Source organism: Ranitomeya variabilis, chromosome 4 (genome assembly GCF_051348905.1).
Source record: "Ranitomeya variabilis isolate aRanVar5 chromosome 4, aRanVar5.hap1, whole genome shotgun sequence".
In the NCBI taxonomy this organism is placed as follows: domain Eukaryota; kingdom Metazoa; phylum Chordata; class Amphibia; order Anura; family Dendrobatidae; genus Ranitomeya; species Ranitomeya variabilis.
The window spans coordinates 384406270-384429326 of record NC_135235.1 but is presented as its reverse complement, the minus strand read 5'-3'; the positions used below and the strand labels follow the sequence as shown (position 1 = coordinate 384429326).

Here is a 23057-nt window from a genome sequence, read left to right as displayed (position 1 = left end):
TTCACACAGCCCTATTTTGCATTTCTCGGCGCCCGGTTGGCACATGCGCAGGTCAAGTACTTCCTCATGACTTCCTGCCTCGCTCACCATGGTTACGCAGAGCGTCCCACGCTTGCGTTCCAGATGCGATGAGCAGGAAGTCTTTTCTTTACAAGGTAGGAAGTCCAGGGACTGGCGCATGCGCAGTACATCACCGGTGATGCGGAAATTGCAAACAGCTGTGTTTGAAGGTATATATAGATCGCAGCGCTACCGACAACACACATGCCCCCTGTTGAGGAAGCTATTATGGCGAAACGGCGCTGTCGGGGTACTTGAGGTCGTACACACCAGGTCCAAGACTTTATGTAAGTAATATGTTGGTAATATATAGACAGGCGCTAGCTTGTATATGCACCTATTTTTGCACTAGGCACTGCCACTTTACAACTAGGATTCTGACATAGAGCAGTTTCCATTAAGAGTTGTTGGTATGATACATGAAGTGAGTTAGGTGTGGTGACTTTGATCATTATTATATATGGATCGTCCCCACGTAAGGGCAATGGGGTACTCGGTACCGGTCCTTCGGTCCGGGGGATGTCACGGTGGCCTGACCCGGTCCATGGCCCTTTGAGGGGTGTCCAAATAAAGGTGTAGTTTGTATAAGGTTCGTGACGCCACCTGTGGTATTCGGTCAGGGTGACCGACGCTGCTTAGGGGTCTGCTGGGGTGATGTTATGGCAGCTAGATGGTATACCTTCCCACAGGTGAAGTGTAACCCCAGGGCTTCCCAGAAGTGTAGATGGTGATGGTGGAAGTTGCAAGGCGCAGGCAATAACGAGGACACAAGGTTGCAGTCTCTTTAACTTTTACTGGAAGCTTCAGCATCCACAGTCCAGGGTACAGACCACAGGGCAGGTAGAGTCCGGCCGGTCCGAAGGCAAATCCAGTGTCCCCTTATCCAGGTGGAAATCAGTAGCCTTCCTACTAGCGCCTGTGTGTTGTAGTCCCTCCCTGCTGAGCAACTCGGTAAGGTCCTCACAACTTTCGTAGATGTTCTAGATGTCTTTCTCTCTCTGTCCCCCAGATGGTGTGGATAGGACAAACCCGTATGACTGATGGCCTGAGGCTTGTTTATAGGGACCCTAGAGACAGTACATCACCGGTGATGCGGACATTGCAAACAGCTGTGTTTCAAGGTATATATAGATCGCAGCACTACCGACAACGCACATGCCCCCTGTTGAGGAAGCTATTATGGCGAAACGGCGCTGTCGGGGTACTTGAGGTCGTACACACCAGGTTAAAGACTTTATGTAAGTAATATGTTGGTAATATATAGACAGGCGCTAGCTTGTATATGCACCTATTTTTGCACTAGGCACTGCCACTTTACAACTAGGATTCTGACATAGAGCAGTTTCCATTAAGAGTTGTTCGTATGATACATGAAGTGAGTTAGGTGTGGTGACTTTGATCATCTATTTATATAAGAAGCATCGTGATTACTCGCTAATCCCGCTTTCTGCACATTAGCTCCGCCTCCCACCACATCACCACACATAATCCTGACACCCACCCCATTACCACACACAATCCCGCCCCCACCACATTACCACACACAATTCGCACCACATCACCACACACAATTCCGCCCCCACAAATCCCGCCCCCCACCACATCACCAGACATAATCCTGCCCCCCCACCACATCACCACACATAATCCCGCCCCCCAAAACATCACCACACATAATCCCGCCCCCCCACCACATCCCCACACATAATCCCACCCCCACCACATCACCACACATAATCCCGCCCCCAACACATCACCACACATAATCCCGCCCCCCACCACATCACCACACATAATCCCGCCCCCCACCACATCACCACACATAATCCCGCCCCCCTACCACATCACCACACATAATCCCACCCCCCCACCACATCACCACAGATAATCCCGCCCCCCCACCATATTACCACACATAATCCCGCCCCCACCACATTACCACACATAATCCCGCCCCCCACATTACCACACATAATCCCGCCCCCCCACCACATTACCACAGATAATCCCAACCCCCACCACATTGCCACACATAATCCCGCCCCCCACCACATTACCACACATAATCCCGCCCCCCACCACATTACCACACATAATCTCGTGCCTCCACCACATTACCACACATAATCCCGCCCCCCCACCACATTACAACACATAATCCCACCCCCCACCACATTACCACACATAATCCCCCCCACCACATCACCACACATTATCCCGCCCCCCCACCACATTACCACAGATAATCCCACCCCACCACATTACCACACATAATCTCGTGCCTCCACCACATTACCACACATAATCCCGCCCCCCCACCACATTACAACACATAATCCCGCCCCCACCACATTACCACACATAATCCCCCCCACCACATCACCACACATAATCCCGCCCCCCCACCACATTACCACAGATAATCCCACCCCACCACATTACCGCACATAATCCCACCCCACCACATTACCGCACATAATCCCACCCCCACCACATTACCACACATAATCCCGCCCCCCACCATATTACCACACATAATCCCACCCCCACCATATTACTACAGATAATCCCGCCCCCACCACATTACCACACATAATCCTGCCCCCACCACATTACCACAGATAATCCTGCCCCCCCACCACATTACTACAGATAATCCCGCTCCCCACCACCTTACCACACATAATCCCGCCCCCCACCACATTACCACACATAATCCCGTTCCCACCACATTACCACATAATCCCGCCCCCCACCACATTACCACACATAATCCCGCCCCCCACCACATTACTACAGATAATACCGCCCCCCACCACATTACCACACATAATTCAGCCCCCCCACCACATCACCACACATAATCCAGGCCCCCACCACATTATTACACATAATCCCGCCCCCCACCACATTGCCACACATAATCCCGCCCCCCACCACACATAAAATCACCACACATAATCCCGCCCGCCCACCACATCACCACACATAATCCCGCGTCCCCAAAACATCACCACACATAATCCCACCCCCCACCACATCACCACACATAATACCGCCCCCCCAACACATCACGACACATAATCCTGCCCCCATAACACATCACCACACATAATCCAGCCCCCCACCCCATTACCACACATAATCCCGCCCTGCCACCACATTACAGGATAATCCCGCCCCCACCACATTACCACACATAATCCTGCCCCCCACCACATTGCCACATATATTCCCGCCCCCCACCACATTACTACAGATAATCCCACCCCCCACCACATTACTACACAATCCCGTCCCCCACCACATAACCACACATAATCCCGCCCCCCACCACATTACCACAGATAATCCCGACCCCCACCACATTACCACACATAATCCCACCCCCAACCACATTAGCACACATAATCCCGCCCCTCCACCACATTCCTACACATAATCCTGCCCCCCACCACATCAGCACACATAATCCCGCCCCCCACCACATCACAACACATAATCCCGCCTGCCCACCACATCACCACACATAATCCCACCCCCCACCACATCACCACACATAATCCCGCTCCCCCACCACATCACCACACATAATCCCGCCCCCCACCACATCACCACACATAATCCCGCCCCCACCACATTACCACACATAATCCCGCCCCCCACCACATTACCACAGATAATTCCGCCCCCCACTACATTACCACACATAATCCCGCCCCCCTCCACATTACCACAGATAATCCCACCCCCCACCACATCACCACACATAATCCCACCCCCCAACACATCACCACACATAATCCCGCCCCCACCACATCACCACACATAATCCCGCCCCCCACCACATCACCACACATAATCCCGCCCCCACCACATCACCACACATAATCCCGCCCCCCACCACATCACCACACATAATCCCACCCCCCACCCTATTACCACACATAATCCCACCCCCCACCCTATTACCACACATAATCTCGCCCCCCACCACATTACCACACATAATCCCGCCCCCACCACATAATCCCGCCCGCCCACCACATCACCACACATAATCCTGCCCGCCCACCACATCACCACACATAATCCCTCGCCACCAAAACATCACCACACATAATCCCGCCCCCCCACCACATTACCACACATAATCCCACCCCCCACCACATTACCACAGATAATCCCGCCCCCCACCACATCACCACACATAATCCCGCCCCCCAACACATCACCACACATAATCCCGCCCCCCACCACATTACCACAGATAATCCCGACCCCCACCACATTACCACACATAATCCCACCCCCAACCACATTAGCACACATAATCCCGCCCCTCCACCACATTCCTACACATAATCCTGCCCCCCACCACATCAGCACACATAATCCCGCCCCCCACCACATCACAACACATAATCCCGCCTGCCCACCACATCACCACACATAATCCCACCCCCCACCACATCGCCACACATAATCCCGCTCCCCCACCACATCACCACACATAATCCCGCCCCCCACCACATCACCACACATAATCCCGCCCCCACCACATTACCACACATAATCCCGCCCCCCACCACATTACCACAGATAATTCCGCCCCCCACTACATTACCACACATAATCCCACCCCCCTCCACATTACCACAGATAATCCCACCCCCCACCACATCACCACACATAATCCCACCCCCTAACACATCACCACACATAATCCCGCCCCCACCACATCACCACACATAATCCCGCCCCCCACCACATCACCACACATAATCCCGCCCCCACCACATCACCACACATAATCCCGCCCCCCACCACATCACCACACATAATCCCACCCCCCACCCTATTACCACACATAATCCCACCCCCCACCCTATTACCACACATAATCTCGCCCACCACCACATTACCACACATAATCCCGCCCCCACCACATAATCCCGCCCGCCCACCACATCACCACACATAATCCTGCCCGCCCACCATATCACCACACATAATCCCTCGCCACCAAAACATCACCACACATAATCCCGCCCCCCCCACCACATTACCACACATAATCCCACCCCCCACCACATTACCACAGATAATCCCGCCCCCCACCACATCACCACACATAATCCCACCCCCCAACACATCACCACACATAATCCCGCCCCCACCACATCACCACACATAATCCCGCCCCCCACCACATCACCACACATAATCCCGCCCCCACCACATCACCACACATAATCCCGCCCCCCACCACATCACCACACATAATCCCACCCCCCACCCTATTACCACACATAATCCCACCCCCCACCCTATTACCACACATAATCTCGCCCCCCACCACATTACCACACATAATCCCGCCCCCACCACATAATCCCGCCCGCCCACCACATCACCACACATAATCCTGCCCGCCCACCACATCACCACACATAATCCCTCGCCACCAAAACATCACCACACATAATCCCGCCCCCCCACCACATTACCACACATAATCCCACCCCCCACCACATTACCACAGATAATCCCGCCCCCCACCACATCACCACACATAATCCCGCCCCCCAACACATCACCACACATAATCCCGCCCCCCACCACATTACCACAGATAATCCCGACCCCCACCACATTACCACACATAATCCCACCCCCAACCACATTAGCACACATAATCCCGCCCCTCCACCACATTCCTACACATAATCCTGCCCCCCACCACATCAGCACACATAATCCCGCCCCCCACCACATCACAACACATAATCCCGCCTGCCCACCACATCACCACACATAATCCCACCCCCCACCACATCGCCACACATAATCCCGCTCCCCCACCACATCACCACACATAATCCCGCCCCCCACCACATCACCACACATAATCCCGCCCCCACCACATTACCACACATAATCCCGCCCCCCACCACATTACCACAGATAATTCCGCCCCCCACTACATTACCACACATAATCCCACCCCCCTCCACATTACCACAGATAATCCCACCCCCCACCACATCACCACACATAATCCCACCCCCTAACACATCACCACACATAATCCCGCCCCCACCACATCACCACACATAATCCCGCCCCCCACCACATCACCACACATAATCCCGCCCCCACCACATCACCACACATAATCCCGCCCCCCACCACATCACCACACATAATCCCACCCCCCACCCTATTACCACACATAATCCCACCCCCCACCCTATTACCACACATAATCTCGCCCACCACCACATTACCACACATAATCCCGCCCCCACCACATAATCCCGCCCGCCCACCACATCACCACACATAATCCTGCCCGCCCACCATATCACCACACATAATCCCTCACCACCAAAACATCACCACACATAATCCCGCCCCCCCCACCACATTACCACACATAATCCCACCCCCCACCACATTACCACAGATAATCCCGCCCCCCACCACATCACCACACATAATCCCGCCCCCCAACACATCACCACACATAATCCCGCCCCCCACATCACCACACATAATCTTGCCCCCCACCACATCACCACACATAATCCCACCCCCCACCCTATTACCACACATAATCTCGCCCCCACCACATTACCACACATAATCCCGCCCCCACCACATAATCCCGCCCGCCCACCACATCACCACACATAATCTTGCCCCCCACCACATCACCACACATAATCCCGCCCCCCACCAAATCACCACACATAATCCCGCCCCCCACCCTATTACCACACATAATCCCGCCCCCCTCCACATCACCACACAATGCCGCCCCCCACCACATCACCACACATAATCCCGCTCCCCACCACATTACCACAGATAATCCCGCCCCCACCACATCACCACACATTATCCCGTCCCCCAACACATCACCACACATAATCCCGCCCCCCACCACATCACCACACATAATCCTGCCCCCCACCCCATTACCACACATAATCCCGCCCCCCACCCCATTACCACACATAATCCCACCCCCCCACCCTATTACCACACATAATCCCCCCCCCACCCCATTACCACACATAATCCCGCCTCCCACCACATCACCACACATAATCCCACCCCCAACACATCACCACACTATTGTTATTAACTTCATTTTAAGTTAATTTACCACCTGCGTAAGCGCTATTGAATGTTGTCATTATTTACTTTAGTTTAATCACCAGCAGCGTTAATTAGATAGCAATGAGCGTGCCGAGCGTTAGCTGGCTGGAAACATCTAGTTATTATATATGCTTGTTTACATTTAATTCCTGGTTATTGTACTACCCTCAAGTGTTTTTGTGATATTCCCTTGGTAATTTTAATACTTGTATGTGAAATAAATTATTATATTTTAATGATATGTTAATTTTGGTTGTTGCCTCTATTTTTTCCATTATCTTTATGGGGAATTTGTTTAGTTATGTTCTTTATATGAACTGATGCATATACCCACGGCCACCATCAGGGCATTACTGCCCTGACTGGCTTATGGGGCCCGATGGGCAGAGGGGGCCCGCATCGGGCCCTGTCTCATCTGCCCATCGGGCCCCGGCCCCAGCGGCAGGCTTCTGACAGTACACTGAACCTGCATCTAAGACGCAGGTTCAGTGTCCTCTGTTGCCTTGCGGGCAACAGTTAAAGCCGCCAGCCAATCGGAGGCTGGCAGCTGACGTCAGCGCACACGTCGCTGTCGTATGACGTCATCGTCATTCGCCGGCGAGTCCGCACTGAAATGCCCCGGATGGATGTCGGCACTGGACAGCCGCCAGGTAAGGTGTTTGTTTGTTTTTTTTACTGAATGCGGCAAGCCCGGATGAGGGACACAGGGGCAGGAAAGAAAAGAACACAGAGGGCAGGAATGAAATCAGGGGGGAAGGAATGAAAAACACAGGGAGCAGGAATGAAATCAGGGGGGAAAGAAAGAAAACACGGGGGGTTGGAATGAAATCGGGGGGCAGGAATGGAAGCACTGGGGGCAGGAATGAAAACACTGGGGACAGGAATGAAAACACAGGAGGCAGGAATGGAAACACCACAGGGGGCATGAATGAAAACACCACAGGGGGCAGGAATGAGAACACTGGGGGCAGGAATGGAAACACTGGGGGCAGGAATGGAAACACCACAGGGTGCAGGAATGAAAACAAGGGGGGGTAGGAATGAAAACACTGGGGGCAGGAATGAAATCTATGCATCTGAGACGCAGGTTCAGTGTCCTCTGTTGCCTTGCGGGCAACAGTTAAAGCCGCCAGCCAATCGGAGGCTGGCAGCTGACGTCAGCGCACACGTCGCTGTCGTATGACGTCATCGTCATTCGCCGGCGAGTCCGCACTGAAATGCCCCGGATGGATGTCGGCACTGGACAGCCGCCAGGTAAGGTGTTTGTTTTTTTTTTTTACTGAATGCGGCAAGCCCGGATGAGGGACACAGGGGCAGGAAAGAAAAGAACACAGAGGGCAGGAATGAAATCAGGGGGGAAGGAATGAAAAACACAGGGAGCAGGAATGAAATCAGGGGGGAAAGAAAGAAAACACGGGGGGTTGGAATGAAATCAAGGGGGCAGGAATGGAAACACTGGGGGCAGGAATGGAAACACCACAGGGGTCAGGAATGGAAACACCAGGGGCAGGAATGGAAACACCACAGGGGGCAGGAATGGAAACACTGGGGGCAGGAATGAAAACACTGGAAGCAGGAATGGAAACACTGGGGCAGGAATGAAAACACTAGGGGAAGGAATGGAAACACTGGGGGTAGGAATGGAAACACTGGGGGGCAGGAATGGAAACACCACAGGGGGCAGGAATGGAAACACCACAGGGGGGCAGGAATGAAAACACTGGGGGCAGGAATGGAAACACTGGGGGCAGGAATTGAAACACTGGGGGCAGGAATGAAAACACTGGGGGCAGGAATGAAAACACCACAGGGGGCAGGAATGGAAACACCACAGGGGGGCAGGAATGAAAACACTGGGGGCAGGAATGAAAACACTGGGGACAGGAATGGAAACACCACAGGGGGGCAGGAATGAAAACAACACAGAGGGACAGAATGTGTGACACGGGGCAGAATGTGAGACACAGGGGGCAGGTATGGAAACTACACAAGGGGCAGAATGTGTGACAGGTGGCAGGATGTGAGACACGGGCAGAATGTGTGACAGGGGGCAGGATGTGAGACACAGGGGGCAGAATTTGTGACACGGGGCAGAATGTGAGACAGGGGGCCGGATGTGAGACACAGGGGACAGAATGTGAGACACGGGGTCAGGATGTGAGACAGGATGGAGACAGATGGGGCAGGATCATGGTGTAGGATCACGGGGCAGGATGGATACGATGGAGACAGATGGGGTGGCAGGATGTGAGACAGGGGGGCAGGATGTGAGACGGGGGCAGGATGTGAGACAGCGGGGCATGATGTGAGACAGGGGGGTAGGATGTGAGACAGAGGGGCAGGATGTGAGACAGGGGGGCAGAATGTGAGACACGGGGCAGAATGTGAGACACGGGGTCAGGATGTGAGACAGGATGGAGACAGATGGGGCAGGATCATGGTGTAGGATCACGGGGCAGGATGGATACGATGGAGACAGATGGGGTGGCAGGATAATGGGACAGATAGGTCAGGATCATGGGGCAGGATGGGGAGATCATATGGGGGCAGAATGGATACTCATGAGGGCAGGATGGGAGAACATATGGCTGGAGCCAGGAATGAGATATACGGGGCCAGGATGCGGATATTATTACCATAGGGGCTAATTAAGGGATATTATTACTGCAGTGATGTATTTATTTTATTTTTTGAGGATACTGTTTTAAATGGGGGGCAGTCCTGTTACTGTGCCGAGCGACTCTAGGTTGCTTTTTTTTCTTCATCTGGTGTAGTATAGAAGTCGGTAAAAAATTAAGCAATGTGTTCTGCAAGCGGAGCTCTAGATAACTGTTATTTCCTGGAGAGACGAGCCCTGGCTGGAAGAAGTGATGGCGGTCTGTGCTGGATGAAGATGGAAAGCGAGGCTGAAGGACTTCACCAAGAGACGTCACTGGTGAGTTAGTGTGTTACCTGTACACAGACACTGCATTCTAAGTACAGATCTCCTGTGTATAATGGCACTTATGGTGATAGTATTGTGTTTTTTTTTATTAATGATCAGTATTGCAGTATTCAGTCACTATGCGGTGGTAATATGTTGTCCTGCCAAGGTGTGGCGGTATTTGTCCCTTGTATGTAAACATAAGGATGAATGACCTCGGGGAGATCAAAACATCCAACACCCCGGAGACACCATCACGTGTTTCTCAACGCAGTGATCCAGAACACTGCCCCCATCCCTTAAGGGAAATATGCAAATGCATGTAGAAAAGCCGCGGAGACACCATCACGTGTTTCTCAACGCAAGCAATGAATAGCCAAGTATTTCACCGGGAAGGAACAACCACAGGAAGGGCAGCATCCAATAAAGGAAAACCACCTATGCCAAAACATGGTATCCATCCACAGACAGCTGTTTTGGGGTATTTGCCCCTCATCAGTGTGGAGTTGTGGAGTAGGAAACTGGCTATTAGGAGCAGTGCCTAGTGAAAGGACTATAAACATAAGGATGAATGACCTCGGGGAGAGAGAAAGCCACGGAGACACCATCATGTGTTTCTCAACGCTAGCACGTGATGGTGTCTCCGCGGTGTTGGATGTTTTGATCTCCCCAAGGTCATTCATCCTTATGTTTATAGTCCTTTCTCTAGGCACTGCTCCTAATAGCCAGTTTCCTACTCCACACTGATGAGGGGCAAATACCCCGAAACAGCTGTCTGTGGATGGATACCATGTTTTGGCATAGGTGGTTTTCCTTTATTGGATGCTGCCCTTCCCGTGGCTGTTCCTTCCCGGTGAAAGACCTGGCTATTCATTGCTTGCGTTGAGAAACACGTGATGGTGTCTCCGCGACTTTTCTACATGTCCCTTGTGTGTGCTATTTGGTCACTGTAGTGGTAATATGTGGTCTGGTCATGGTGTGGTGGTAGTTGTCCCTTGTATGTGGTATTATTGGTCACCATGTGGTGGTAATATGTGATCTGGACATGGTGTGGCGGTATTTGTTTCTTTTATGTGGTATTATAGGTCACTATGTGGTAGTAATATGGTGTCTGACCATGGTGTGGCGGTATTTTTCCTTGTTTGTGATATTATTGGTCATTTAAAAATTGAAAAATAAATAAAAATATACCTAAATTGTATTGGATATTTTCACAAATGTTTAGTAAGTTACAGTAGAGTAGAGTACGGCCAGAAGAGTCTACCTTGTCTTGGTGGTGGATTAAAAAATCTTTTGGCCAAAACAAAAACTGCTGGCCATGTATGTGGTGATAGGAACTGTAAATGTGTGATTGGTGAGGATGTGGTGCAGAAGTGGAGTTTTTGCAAGAGAGGGCAGTGGGACTGTGGATGGTATGAGGGATGAAGGCGGGGCTGGAGTGGAGCCTAGGCGGAGTCTCAAGGAGGGCCCCGAAAATTTTGCCAGAATGGGGCCCCGAAATTCCTAGTGGCAGCCCTGCATATACCCAGTGAAATTTCTGGTTGTGAGATCCTGGTAGTGAGGAAACAATACAAGGAAAATGAAAAGGGGTGAATACTTTTACAATCCACTGTATTTGCAAGCTGTTTACTATTATTATTTACTAATTTACTTACTGCAGGGTATTTATTTGTTTTCTTTCTGTTCTAGGTTATGTTTGTTAATGGCTACAGTGTGAATGTGCTCCTACACATTACACTTATATCACCAAATGACCCAGCTCATTTCTGTGGTGTTGCTGTAGTTGATGATTACCTGTAGAGAAGGGTGTACAACTGCAGAAACTTCTCCATCTGGTGAAAGAGGAAATTCTACGTGACCAACGCGCTGATAAACATCAACTTCAAAACCTGGAAATTCAATTCCTTGAATGGAGAAGAAAGTGAAAATTATTACTATTGTACAGTAAATACAATTATGGCTGAGTAGTTGTTGAAACAAAGGTTTATCCTTTCCTATAAGGAGTTTCAGGCAAGTTTGCCTAGACTACCAGGTTAACCCCTTAATGACCACCGATACGCCTTTTAACGGCGGCAGTTAAGGGTACTTAGTTCTCAGTGCCGCTTTTTAATGGCGCTGAGAAATAAGTGTATAGCGCATCCCAGCATCGGAAAATCTCCGGGGCCGTGGCTACCGTGCATAGCTGAGACCCCAGAGAACATGATTCGGGTCGGTTTTTACTGTTCCCAGTGTTGCGATCGCTGTTATTCACCAAATAAAGGCGATCACACTTATTTCGCTCTCCTCTGATATGATCTAGCATACCATAAGAGGGAGAAATGGTATCCCTCGAGCCCCCACGGTACCTCCTGTGTCCCTGGACCCTCCAGCTCTGTCCCCCGACCCTAGGTGTCTTCTTCCAGGAACAAAATAGTGGAAAAATCACAGTGATCAAAATAAAAAAATAGTAAATCAACCCCCCCTTTATCACCCTTTATTTAGGTAAAAATAGGGTTGGGCTAGGGTTAGAGTTGGAACTAGGGTTAGGGTTGGAGCTAATATGAGGGTTGGGCTAGGGTTAGGGTTGGGGCCAAGGTTAGAGCTAGGGTTAGGGTTGAGCTAGGGTTATAGTTGGGGCTAGAATTAGGTTTGGGGATAAGATTGGGGTTAGAGTTGTGTTGGAGTTAGGGTTGTGTTGCGGTTAGGGTTGTGGCATTGGGGTTAGGGTGGTGTTGGGGCTAGGGTTATGGTTATGATTGGGATTACAGTTAGGGTTGGGATTAGGGTTAGGGGTGTGTTGAGGTTAGGGTTGTGGTTAGGGTTATGGTTAGGGTTGGGATTAGGGTTAGAGGTGTGTTGAGGTTAGGGCTGTGTTAAGATGGAGTTAGAACTGGGGTTTCTACTGTTTAGGTACATCAGGGGGTATCCAAACGCGATATGGCACACACCATTGATTCCAGCCAATATTGCGTTCAAAACATCAAACGGTGTTCCCTCTTTGCTGAGTCCTGCAATGCGCCCAAACAGTGGCTTTCCCACACACACGGGGTATTGGCGTACTCAGGATAAACTGCTAAACATATTTGGCGGTCCATTTTCTCCTGATACCCTTGGGGAAATAAAAAAGTTTGGTTCCAAAGTAAATTTTTTGTTAAAAAAGTAAAATGTTCATTTTTTCCTAGTACATTGCTTTGGTTATCGTGAAGCACCTGAAGGGTTAATAAACTTCTTGAATGTGCTTTTGCTCACATTGAGGGGTGCAGATTTCAGAATGGTGTCACTATTGCATATTTTCTGTTATATTGACCCCCCAAACTCACTTCAAATGTGAGGTGGTCCCTAAAAATAATGGTTTTGTAAATTTTGTGGGAAAAATGAGAAATCGCTGGTCAACTTTTAACCCTTATAACGTCCTAACAAAAAAAAAATATGTTTCCAAAATTCTGCTGATGTAAAGATGACATGTGGGAAATGTGATTTGTTTGGTTTGCACGTTAATGACCGGGCCAATTTTTACAATTCTGACCACTGTCCCTTTATGAGGTTATAACTCTGGAACGCTTCAACGGATCTTGGCGATTCTGACACTATTTTCTTGTAACATATTGTACTTCATGATAGTGGTAACATTTATTCGATATAACTTGCGTTTATTTGTGAAAAAAACAGAAATTTGGTGAAAATTTTGAAAATTTTGCAATTTTCCAACTTTGAATTCTTATGCCCTTAAATCACAGACATATGTCACACAAAATACTTAATAGGTAACATTTCCCACATGTCTACTTTACATCAGCACAATTTTGGAACAAACATTCTTGTTTGTTAGGGAGTTATAAGGGTTAAAAGTTGACCAGCAATTTCTCATTTTTACAACACCATTTTTTTTTAGGGACCACATCTCATTTGAAGTCATTTCGAGGGGTCTATATGATAGAAAATACCCAAGTGTGACACCATTCTAAAAACTGCACCCCTCAAGGTGCTCAAAACCACATTCAAGAAGTTTATTAACCCTTCAGGTGTTTCACAGGAATTTTTGGAATGTTTAAATAAAAATTAACATTTAACTTTTTTTTTTACACAAAATTTATTTCAGCTCCAATTTGTTTTATTTTACCAAGGGTAACAGGAGAAAAAGGACCCCAAAAGTTGTTGTACAATTTGTGCTGAGTACGCTGATACCCCATATGTGGGGGTAAACCACTGTTTGGGCACATGGCAGAGCTCGGAAGGGAAGGTGTTATGTACCTGGTGGTTAGGAGCACCCGAAATGACCTGATGGTTAAAATGGAGAAACCTGGGACAAGCTCTGAGGAAGTGGTAACTCTACTGACCGCAATCCCTAATCCTATCACACACACTAGAAATAGCCGTGGAGCGTACCTAACTCTCCCTAGACGCCTCTTCACAGCCTAAGAGCTAACTACCCCTAAAGATAGAAATAGCAGCCTACCTTGCCTCAGAGAAATTCCCCAAAGTAAGAGTAGCCCCCCACAAATATTGACTGTGAGTTAAGAGGAAGTAACAAACACAGGAATGAAACAGATTTTAGCAAAGGAGGCCGAATCTTCTCTAGACAGACAGAGGATAGGAAAGGGAACTATGCGGTCAGTATTAAAAACTACAAAAACCACGCAGAGTGTGCAAAAAGACCTCCACACCGACTCACGGTGTGGAGGTGCAGCTCTGCACCCCCAGAGCTTCCAGCTAGCAAGGAAATATCATAATAGCAGGCTGGACTGAAACATAGCATGTACTGAAAAATATATACAAAAAAACAATGAACAGCAAATGACTAGCGAGGACTTAGCTTCTGCTGGAGTAGACAGGTCATCTGAGAAATCCAGGAGAGATCTGAACCAGTACTGAGACATTGACAGCTGGCATGAACTAACGACCTAGGCAGAGTTAAATAGGGAAGCCAGCAGCAGCAATAAAGGAGAACAGCTGAGAAAGCCAACCTCAGAGATCAGCAGTTCCACTTAAAGCCACCAGAGGGTGTCCAAGGACAGAACTCACCAAAGTACTATTCACGACCACAGGAGGGAGCCCGAGAACGGAATTCACAACAGGAAGGAGCGCCATTTGGAATGCAGACTTAGATGGATTGGTCTGCAGGCATCACGTTGCATTTGCAGAGCCCCTAATGTCCCCAACCAGTAGAAACCCCCAAAAGTGACCCCATATTGGAGACTAGACCTCCCAAGGAACTTATCTAGATGTGTTGTGAGAACTTTGAACCCCCAAGTGTTTCACTGCAGTTTACAACGCAGAGCCATGAAAATAAAAAATCTTTTTTTTCCCACAAAAATAATTTTTAGCCCCCCAAATTTATATTTTCCCAAGGGTATCAAGTGAACTTGGACCCCAAAAGTTGTTGTCCACTTTGTCCCGAGTACGCTGATGCCCCATATGTTGGGGTAAACCCCTATTTGGGCGCACGGGAAAGCTCGGAAGGGAAGGAGCACTGTTTTACTTTTTTCAATGTAGAATTGACTGGAATTGAGATCAGACGCCATGTCGCATTTGGAGAGCCCCTGATGTGCCTAAACAGTGGAAACTCCCCAATTCTAACTGAAACCGTAATCCAAACACACCCCTAACCCTAATCCAAACGGTAACCCTAACCACACCCCTAACCCTGACACACCCCTAACTCTAATTCCAACCGTAAATGTAATCCAAACCCTAACCCTAACTTTAGCCTCAACCCTAACCCTAACTTTAGCCCCAACCCTAACCCTAACTTTAGCCCCAACCCTAACCCTAACTTTAGCTCCAACCCTAGCCCCAACCCTAACCCTAGCCCTAACCCTAGCCCTAAACCTAACCCTAGCCCTAAAACTAGCCCTAGCTCTAACCCTAGCCCTAACCCTAGCTCTAGCCCTAACCCTAACCCTAATGGGAAAATGGAAATAAATACATTTTTTTTAATTTTATTATTTTTCCCTAACTAAGGGGGAAACTTTTATAGCATTTTTTATAGCGGATTTTTATGATTGGCAGCCGTCACACACTAAAAGACGCTCTTTATAGCAAAAAAGTTTTTGCATCTCCACATTTTGAGACCTATAATTTTTCCATATTTTGGTCCACAGAGTCATGTGAGGTCTTGTTTTTTGTGGAACGAGTTGACGTTTTTATTGGTAACATTTCCGGGCATGAGACATTTTTTTTTCGCTTTTTATTCCGATTTTTGTGAGGCAGAATGACAAAAAAACAGCTATTCATGAATTTCTTTTGGGGGGGCATTAATACCGTTCCACGTTTGGTAAAATTGATAAAGCATTTTTATTCTTCGGGTCAGTACGATTACAGCGATACCTCATTTATATCATTTTTTAATGTTTTGGCGCTTTTATACGATAAAAACTATTTTATAGAAAAAATAATTATTTTGGTATCGCTTTATTCTCAGGACTATAACTTTTTTATTTTTTTGCTGATGATGCTGTATGGCGGCTCGTTTTTTGCGGGACAAGATTACGTTTTCAGCAGTACCATGGTTATTTGCATCCATCTTTTTGATCGCGTGTTATTCCACTTTTTGTTCGGCGGTATGATAATAAAGCGCTGTTTTCTGTCTCGTTTTTTTTTCCTACGGTGTTCAATGAAGGGGTTAACTAGTGGGACAGTTTTATAGGTTGGGTCGTTACAGATGCGGCAATACTAAATATGGGTACTTTTATTGTTTTTTATTATTATTTAGATAAAGAAATGTATTTATGGGAATAATATTTTTTTTTCTTTATTTAGGAATTTTTTTATTTTTTTTTACACATGTGGAATTTTTTTTTTAACATTTTTACTTTGTCCCAGGGGGGGACATCACAGATCGCTGATCTGACAATTTGCACAGCACTCTGTCAGATCGGCGATCTGACTTACAGTGCTGCAGGCTTACCAAGCGCCTGCTCTGAGCAGGCACTTGGTAAGACACCTCCCTCCCTGCAGGACCCAGATGCCGCGGCCATTTTGGATCCGGGCCTGCTGCAGGGAGGAGAGGTAAGAGACCCTCGCAGCAACGCGATCACATCGCGTTGCTCCGGGGGTCTCAGGGAAGCCCGCAGGGAGCCCCCTCCCTGCGCGATGCTTCCCTATACCGCCGGCACACCGCGATCATGTTTGATCGCGGTGTGCCGGGGTTAATGTGCCGGGGGCGGGCCGTGACCGCTCCTGGCACATAGTGCCGGATGTCAGCTGTGATAGGCACCTGACACCCGGCTGCGATCGGCCGCGCTCCCCCATGAGCGCGGCCGATCGCATATGACGTACTATCCCGTCACTGGGAATTAAGTCCCAGGTCACCTTGACGGGATAGTACGTCATATGGGATTAAGGGGTTAAGGTTACGAAAAAAAAATTTGAAAATTGCAAAATTCAGAATTAGTGAGATACGTTGAAGCGTTCCAGAGTTATAACTTCCAAAAGTGACTGGACAGAATTGTACAAATTGGCTTGGTCATTAAGTACAAAATTGGCTCTGTCACTAACGGGTTAATAAATTAACTCAGAAAGAAAAACTCACACTGACAATGCAGTCCAATCTGCAGGCATCGCGTATAGTGCAGGAAGAACTGAGCACAGGAGCATATACAGCTCTGGCAAAAATTAAGAGACCACTGCAAAATGTTCAGTTTGTCTGATTTTTCTATTTATAGGTATATTTTTAAGTGAAATGTAAATTGTTCTTTTATTCTATAAACTACTGACAACATGTCTCCAAATTTCCAAGCAATACATTTTGTATTTTTTTTTCCGAAAAGGAGAAATGGTCAAAATTAAAAAAAATAACCAGTGCTTTCAGACCTCAAATAATGCAAAGAAAACAAGTTCATAATGATTTAGAATCAACAATACTAATGTTTTAACTCAGGAAGAGTTCAGAAATCAATATTTTGTGGAATTTTTAATCACAGCTTTCATGCGTCTTGGCATGCTTTCCACTAGTCTTTCACACTGCTCCTGGAGCAAAAATGTAAGAAGTTCCTCTTTGTTTGATGGCTTGTGACTATCCATCATCCTCTTGATTACATTCCAGAGGTTTTCAACGGGGTTCAGGTCTGGAGATTGGGCTGCCCATGACAGGGTTTTGATGTGGTGGTCTCTTAATTTTTGCCAGAGATGTATATTTGTGAGAAAATTTTAAGCATAATTTCTATTTCATTAATGTGTATTTCAGCTTATTCTTTGCTTTTTAGACAAGTGGACAGTGATACACAGTGACACCGTTATATACAGGTCCTTCTCAAAAAATTAGCATATAGTGTAAAATTTCATTATTTACCATAATGTAATGATTACAATTAAACTTTCATATATTATAGATTCATTATCCACCAACTGAAATTTGTCAGGTCTTTTATTGTTTTAATACTGATGATTTTGGCATACAACTCCTGATAACCCAAAAAACCTGTCTCAAAAAATTAGCATATTTCACCCGTCCAATCAAATAAAAGTGTTTTTTAATAACAAACAAAAAAAACATCAAATAATAATGTTCAGTTATGCACTCAATACTTGGTCGGGAATCCTTTGGCAGAAATGACTGCTTCAATGCGGCGTGGCATGGAGGCAATCAGCCTGTGACACTGCTGAGATGTTATGGAGGCCCAGGATGCTTCAATAGCGGCCTTAAGCTCATCCAGAGTGTTGGGTCTTGCGTCTCTCAACTTTCTCTTCACAATATCCCACAGATTCTCTATGGGGTTCAGGTCAGGAGAGTTGGCAGGCCAATTGAGCACAGTAATACCATGGTCAGTAAACCATTTACCAGTGGTTTTGGCACTGTGAGCAGGTGCCAGGTCGTGCTGAAAAATGAAATCTTCATCTCCATAAAGCATTTCAGCATTTCCCCAGGTCAAGCCACTTTTGAACCATAAACAGCGGCAGAAGCGCCTGACCTGGGCTACAGAGAAGCAGCACTGGACTGTTGCTAAGTGGTCCCAAGTACTTTTTTCTGATGAAAGCAAATTTTGCATGTCATTCGGAAATCAAGGTGCCAGAGTCTGGAGGAAGACTGGGGAGAAGGAAATGCCAAAATGCCTGAAGTCCAGTGTCAAGTACCCACAGTCAGTGATGGTGTGGGGTGCCATGTCAGCTGCTGGTGTTGGTCCACTGTGTTTCATCAAGGGCAGGGTCAATGCAGCTAGCTATCAGGAGATTTTGGAGCACTTCATGCTTCCATCGGCTGAAATGCTTTATGGAGATGAAGATTTCATTTTTCAGCACGACCTGGCACCTGCTCACAGTGCCAAAACCACTGGTAAATGGTTTACTGACCATGGTATTACTGTGCTCAATTGGCCAGCCAACTCTCCTGACCTGAACCCCATAGAGAATCTGTGGGATATTGTGAAGAGAAAGTTGAGAGACGCAAGACCCATCACTCAGGATGAGCTTAAGGCCGCTATTGAAGCATCCTGGGCCTCCATAACATCTCAGCAGTGTCACAGGCTGATTGCCTCCATGCCACGCCGCATTGAAGCAGTCATTTCTGCCAAAGGATTCCCGACAAAGTATTGAGTGCATAACTGAACATTATTATTTGATGGTTTTTTTGTTTGTTATTAAAAAACACTTTTATTTGATTGGACGGGTGAAATATGCTAATTTATTGAGACAGGTTTTTTGGGTTATCAGGAGTTGTAGGCCAAAATCATCAGTATTAAAACAATAAAAGACCTGACAAATTTCAGTTGGTGGATAATGAATCTATAATATATGAAAGTTTAATTGTAATCATTACATTATGGTAAATAATGAAATTTTACACTATATGCTAATTTTTTGAGAAGGACCTGTATACATGTACACTTATACAAGGGAGGCTTTTATTCATTAAATATGACCGCCCTGTTGTCTGAGAAGCCCAGAATGAACAGAGATATAGATAATTAAAATACAACGTATACTGACTCTTTTTCCACAAAAATATTTACCATTCTGCCCAGCTATAGCACATTGTAGATTTGACTGCGTTTTCAACATGACAGGTTCACTTTGAGATTTGCCTGATTTTTCACAGGATCCAAAGTTATAATGTTTCTCCCTGCAGAGAGTGACATGTTAAGCATGCCAAGATGAGGAGACTTTTAAGCGGCAATGCTCCTATGGGAAAATATGCAAATTGTCTCATCAGAGAGGAAGAGGACTAGAACGCTAGTGCCACCTATAGAAAGTAGCAATCCTAAAAGTCAATGTCGACCCTTTAACAAGCCTTGGTACATGACTTAGGATAAAAGCCAAACCAGAATCCCAATTTAGGCTGGGGTCACACTTGCATGTGCAATGCGAGAAACTCGCATGAGTCTCTCGCATCAATACCCGGCACTGCCGCCGGCACTCGGACCGGAGCATGCGGCTGCATAGAAATACATGCAGCTGAATGCTCCGTTCTTTAGTGCCGGCGGCAGTGCCGGGTATTGATGCGAGAGACTCATGCGAGTTTCTCGCATTGCACATGCAAGTGTGACCCCAGCCTTACAGACACTGTGTTTTGGGGTACTTCTCCTCATCAGTGCAAAGTAAATATAAACTGTGCAGGAGGTGTGGGTTAAATCTGCGCTGCCTTAATGATGAAGTTCCAAGGATAATAAATTTAGACGGTGGTTTATTCAACGCATTTCAAGGTCAGTGCGACCTCTTCTTCAGGAAATTCCACATACAACAAACCTACATATATACGTATGTTGTATGTGGAATTTCCTGAAGAAGAGGTCGCACTGACCTTGAAACGCGTTGAATAAACCACCGTCTAAATTTATTATCCTTGGAATTTCATCATTAAGGCAGCGCGGATTTAACCCACACCTCCTGCACAGTTTATATTGTCATACGGCCGTTGATCGGCTTGTGGATCTGCAGCAGCCGAAATCGCTACATGCTCTTCATTCAAGAAAATCAGGTGAGCAATTCTGAGAAAGCTCTCTTGGTTATCTATTGGATAAGACCCTATTTTGCGCTTTGTGTCTCCATTTTTTGCCCAATAGTAACATCAGTGCAAAGTGTGAGATCTGGTTTGGCTGTGTGAGAGGCATCTGACCAGGATCCAAGTGACAATGCTTCTCCTTGCAGAGAGTGACTTTTTAAGAATGCCAAGATGAGGAGACTTTTAAGCCGCAATGCTTAACATGTCACTCTCCGCAAGGAGAAACGTTATCACTTGGAACCCAGTCAGACGCCTCTCACACAGGCAAAGCAGATGTGACACTTTGCACTCATGAAGGGGAATATCCCAAAACACAGTGTCTGCAAATTGGTTTTGTCTCTATCCTAAGTCATGTGACACGGCTCGTTAAAGAGTGGAAATTGACTTTTAGGATTGCTACTTCCTATAGGTGGCATTAGAGTTCTAGTCCTCTTCCTCTCTGAAGAGGCAATTAGCTTGATATTTCACGTAAGTAGTGTGGAACAACCACAAAGAAGCCAAAAAGCTTCTAAAGTAACCGCATCTTCTAATTACAAGAATACCACACACAGTGGCGTAACTACAAAGTTATGGGCCCCGGTGCGAACTTCCAAATGGGGCCCCCCCCCCCCGCCATAAAATTCAATGTAACCCCCGTAGAATACAATGCAGCCCCCCTCATAGTATAATGCAGCCCCTCCATACAGGGGCAGTGAGAAAGACACGAGCAAATGGTGGGGAGAGGGCACAAGGGGGCAAGGAAGACAGGCACAAGGGGACACATGGGGGCTAGGAGGCAGGGGAGAAGGATACAAGGGGACTAGTGGGCAAGGGAGACTGACACAAGGGGAAAATGGAGACTGACACAAGGGGCACACGGGGACAAGTGGGCAAGGGAGACTGACACAAAGGGCACACGGGGACTAGTGGACAAGGGAGACTGGCACACGGGGACACAGGGACTAGTGGGCAAGGGAGACTGACACGGGGAATAGTGGGCAAGGGAGACTGATACAAGGGGACTAGTGGGCAATGGAGACTGATACAAGGAGACACACGGGGATAAGGGACAAGCACAAGGGGAAAAGGGAGACAGGCACAAGGGGACACACAGGGACTAGTGGGCAAGAGACTGACACAAGGGGACAAGGGATACAAGCACAAGGGGACACACAGGGACAAGTGGGAAAGGGAGACTGACACACAGGGACTAGTGGGCAAAGGAGACTGACACAAGCACAAGGGGACAAAGGAGACTGACACAAGCACAAGGGGACATAGGAGACAGGCACATGGGGACACACAGTGACTAATGGGCAAGGGAGACTGGCACATGGGGACACAAGCATAAGGGAGACAGGCTGAAGGGGACACACGGCCCCCTGACCTGCCAGAGCCGCTTGCAGCTGCGACCGTGGTAGTTACGCCGCTGCCTCACACACACACATACTACAGATATCACACACACACTACAGATATCACACACACACACACATCATACTACAGATATCACACACACATCAGTTATCACACACACTACAGATATCACACACACTACAGATATCACACACACTACAGATATCACACACACTACAGATATCACACACACTACAGATATCACACACACACACACACACACATACAGATATCACACACATACTACAGATATCTCACACACACACACACACACACACTACAGATATCTCACACACACACACACACACTACAGATATCACACACATCATATTACAGATATCACACACACACTACAAATATCACACACACACTACAGATATCACACACACACACACAGACATACTACAGATATCACACACACATCATACTACAGATATCACACACACACATACTACAGTTATCACACACACACTACAGATATCACACACACACATACTACAGATATCACACACACACACCAGAGATACCAGCTCATATACACAACTCACAATCTCCTCTCTGGTACAGGGGTGGCTGATGTAAACCGGCTGCAGCTCC

At 47.7% G+C, this 23057-nt stretch overlaps 1 protein-coding gene across 1 annotated transcript in view; it reads right to left on the bottom strand.

The window, feature by feature from the left end:
• Positions 1-23057, bottom strand: part of ACY3 (aminoacylase 3) — a 223158-nt gene that overhangs the window by 27387 nt on the left and 172714 nt on the right. Inside the window, exon 5 of the mRNA XM_077250833.1 lies at positions 11945-12054. Coding sequence (XP_077106948.1) covers positions 11945-12054 — 110 coding nt within the window. The remainder of the gene's footprint in view (positions 1-11944; positions 12055-23057) is intronic.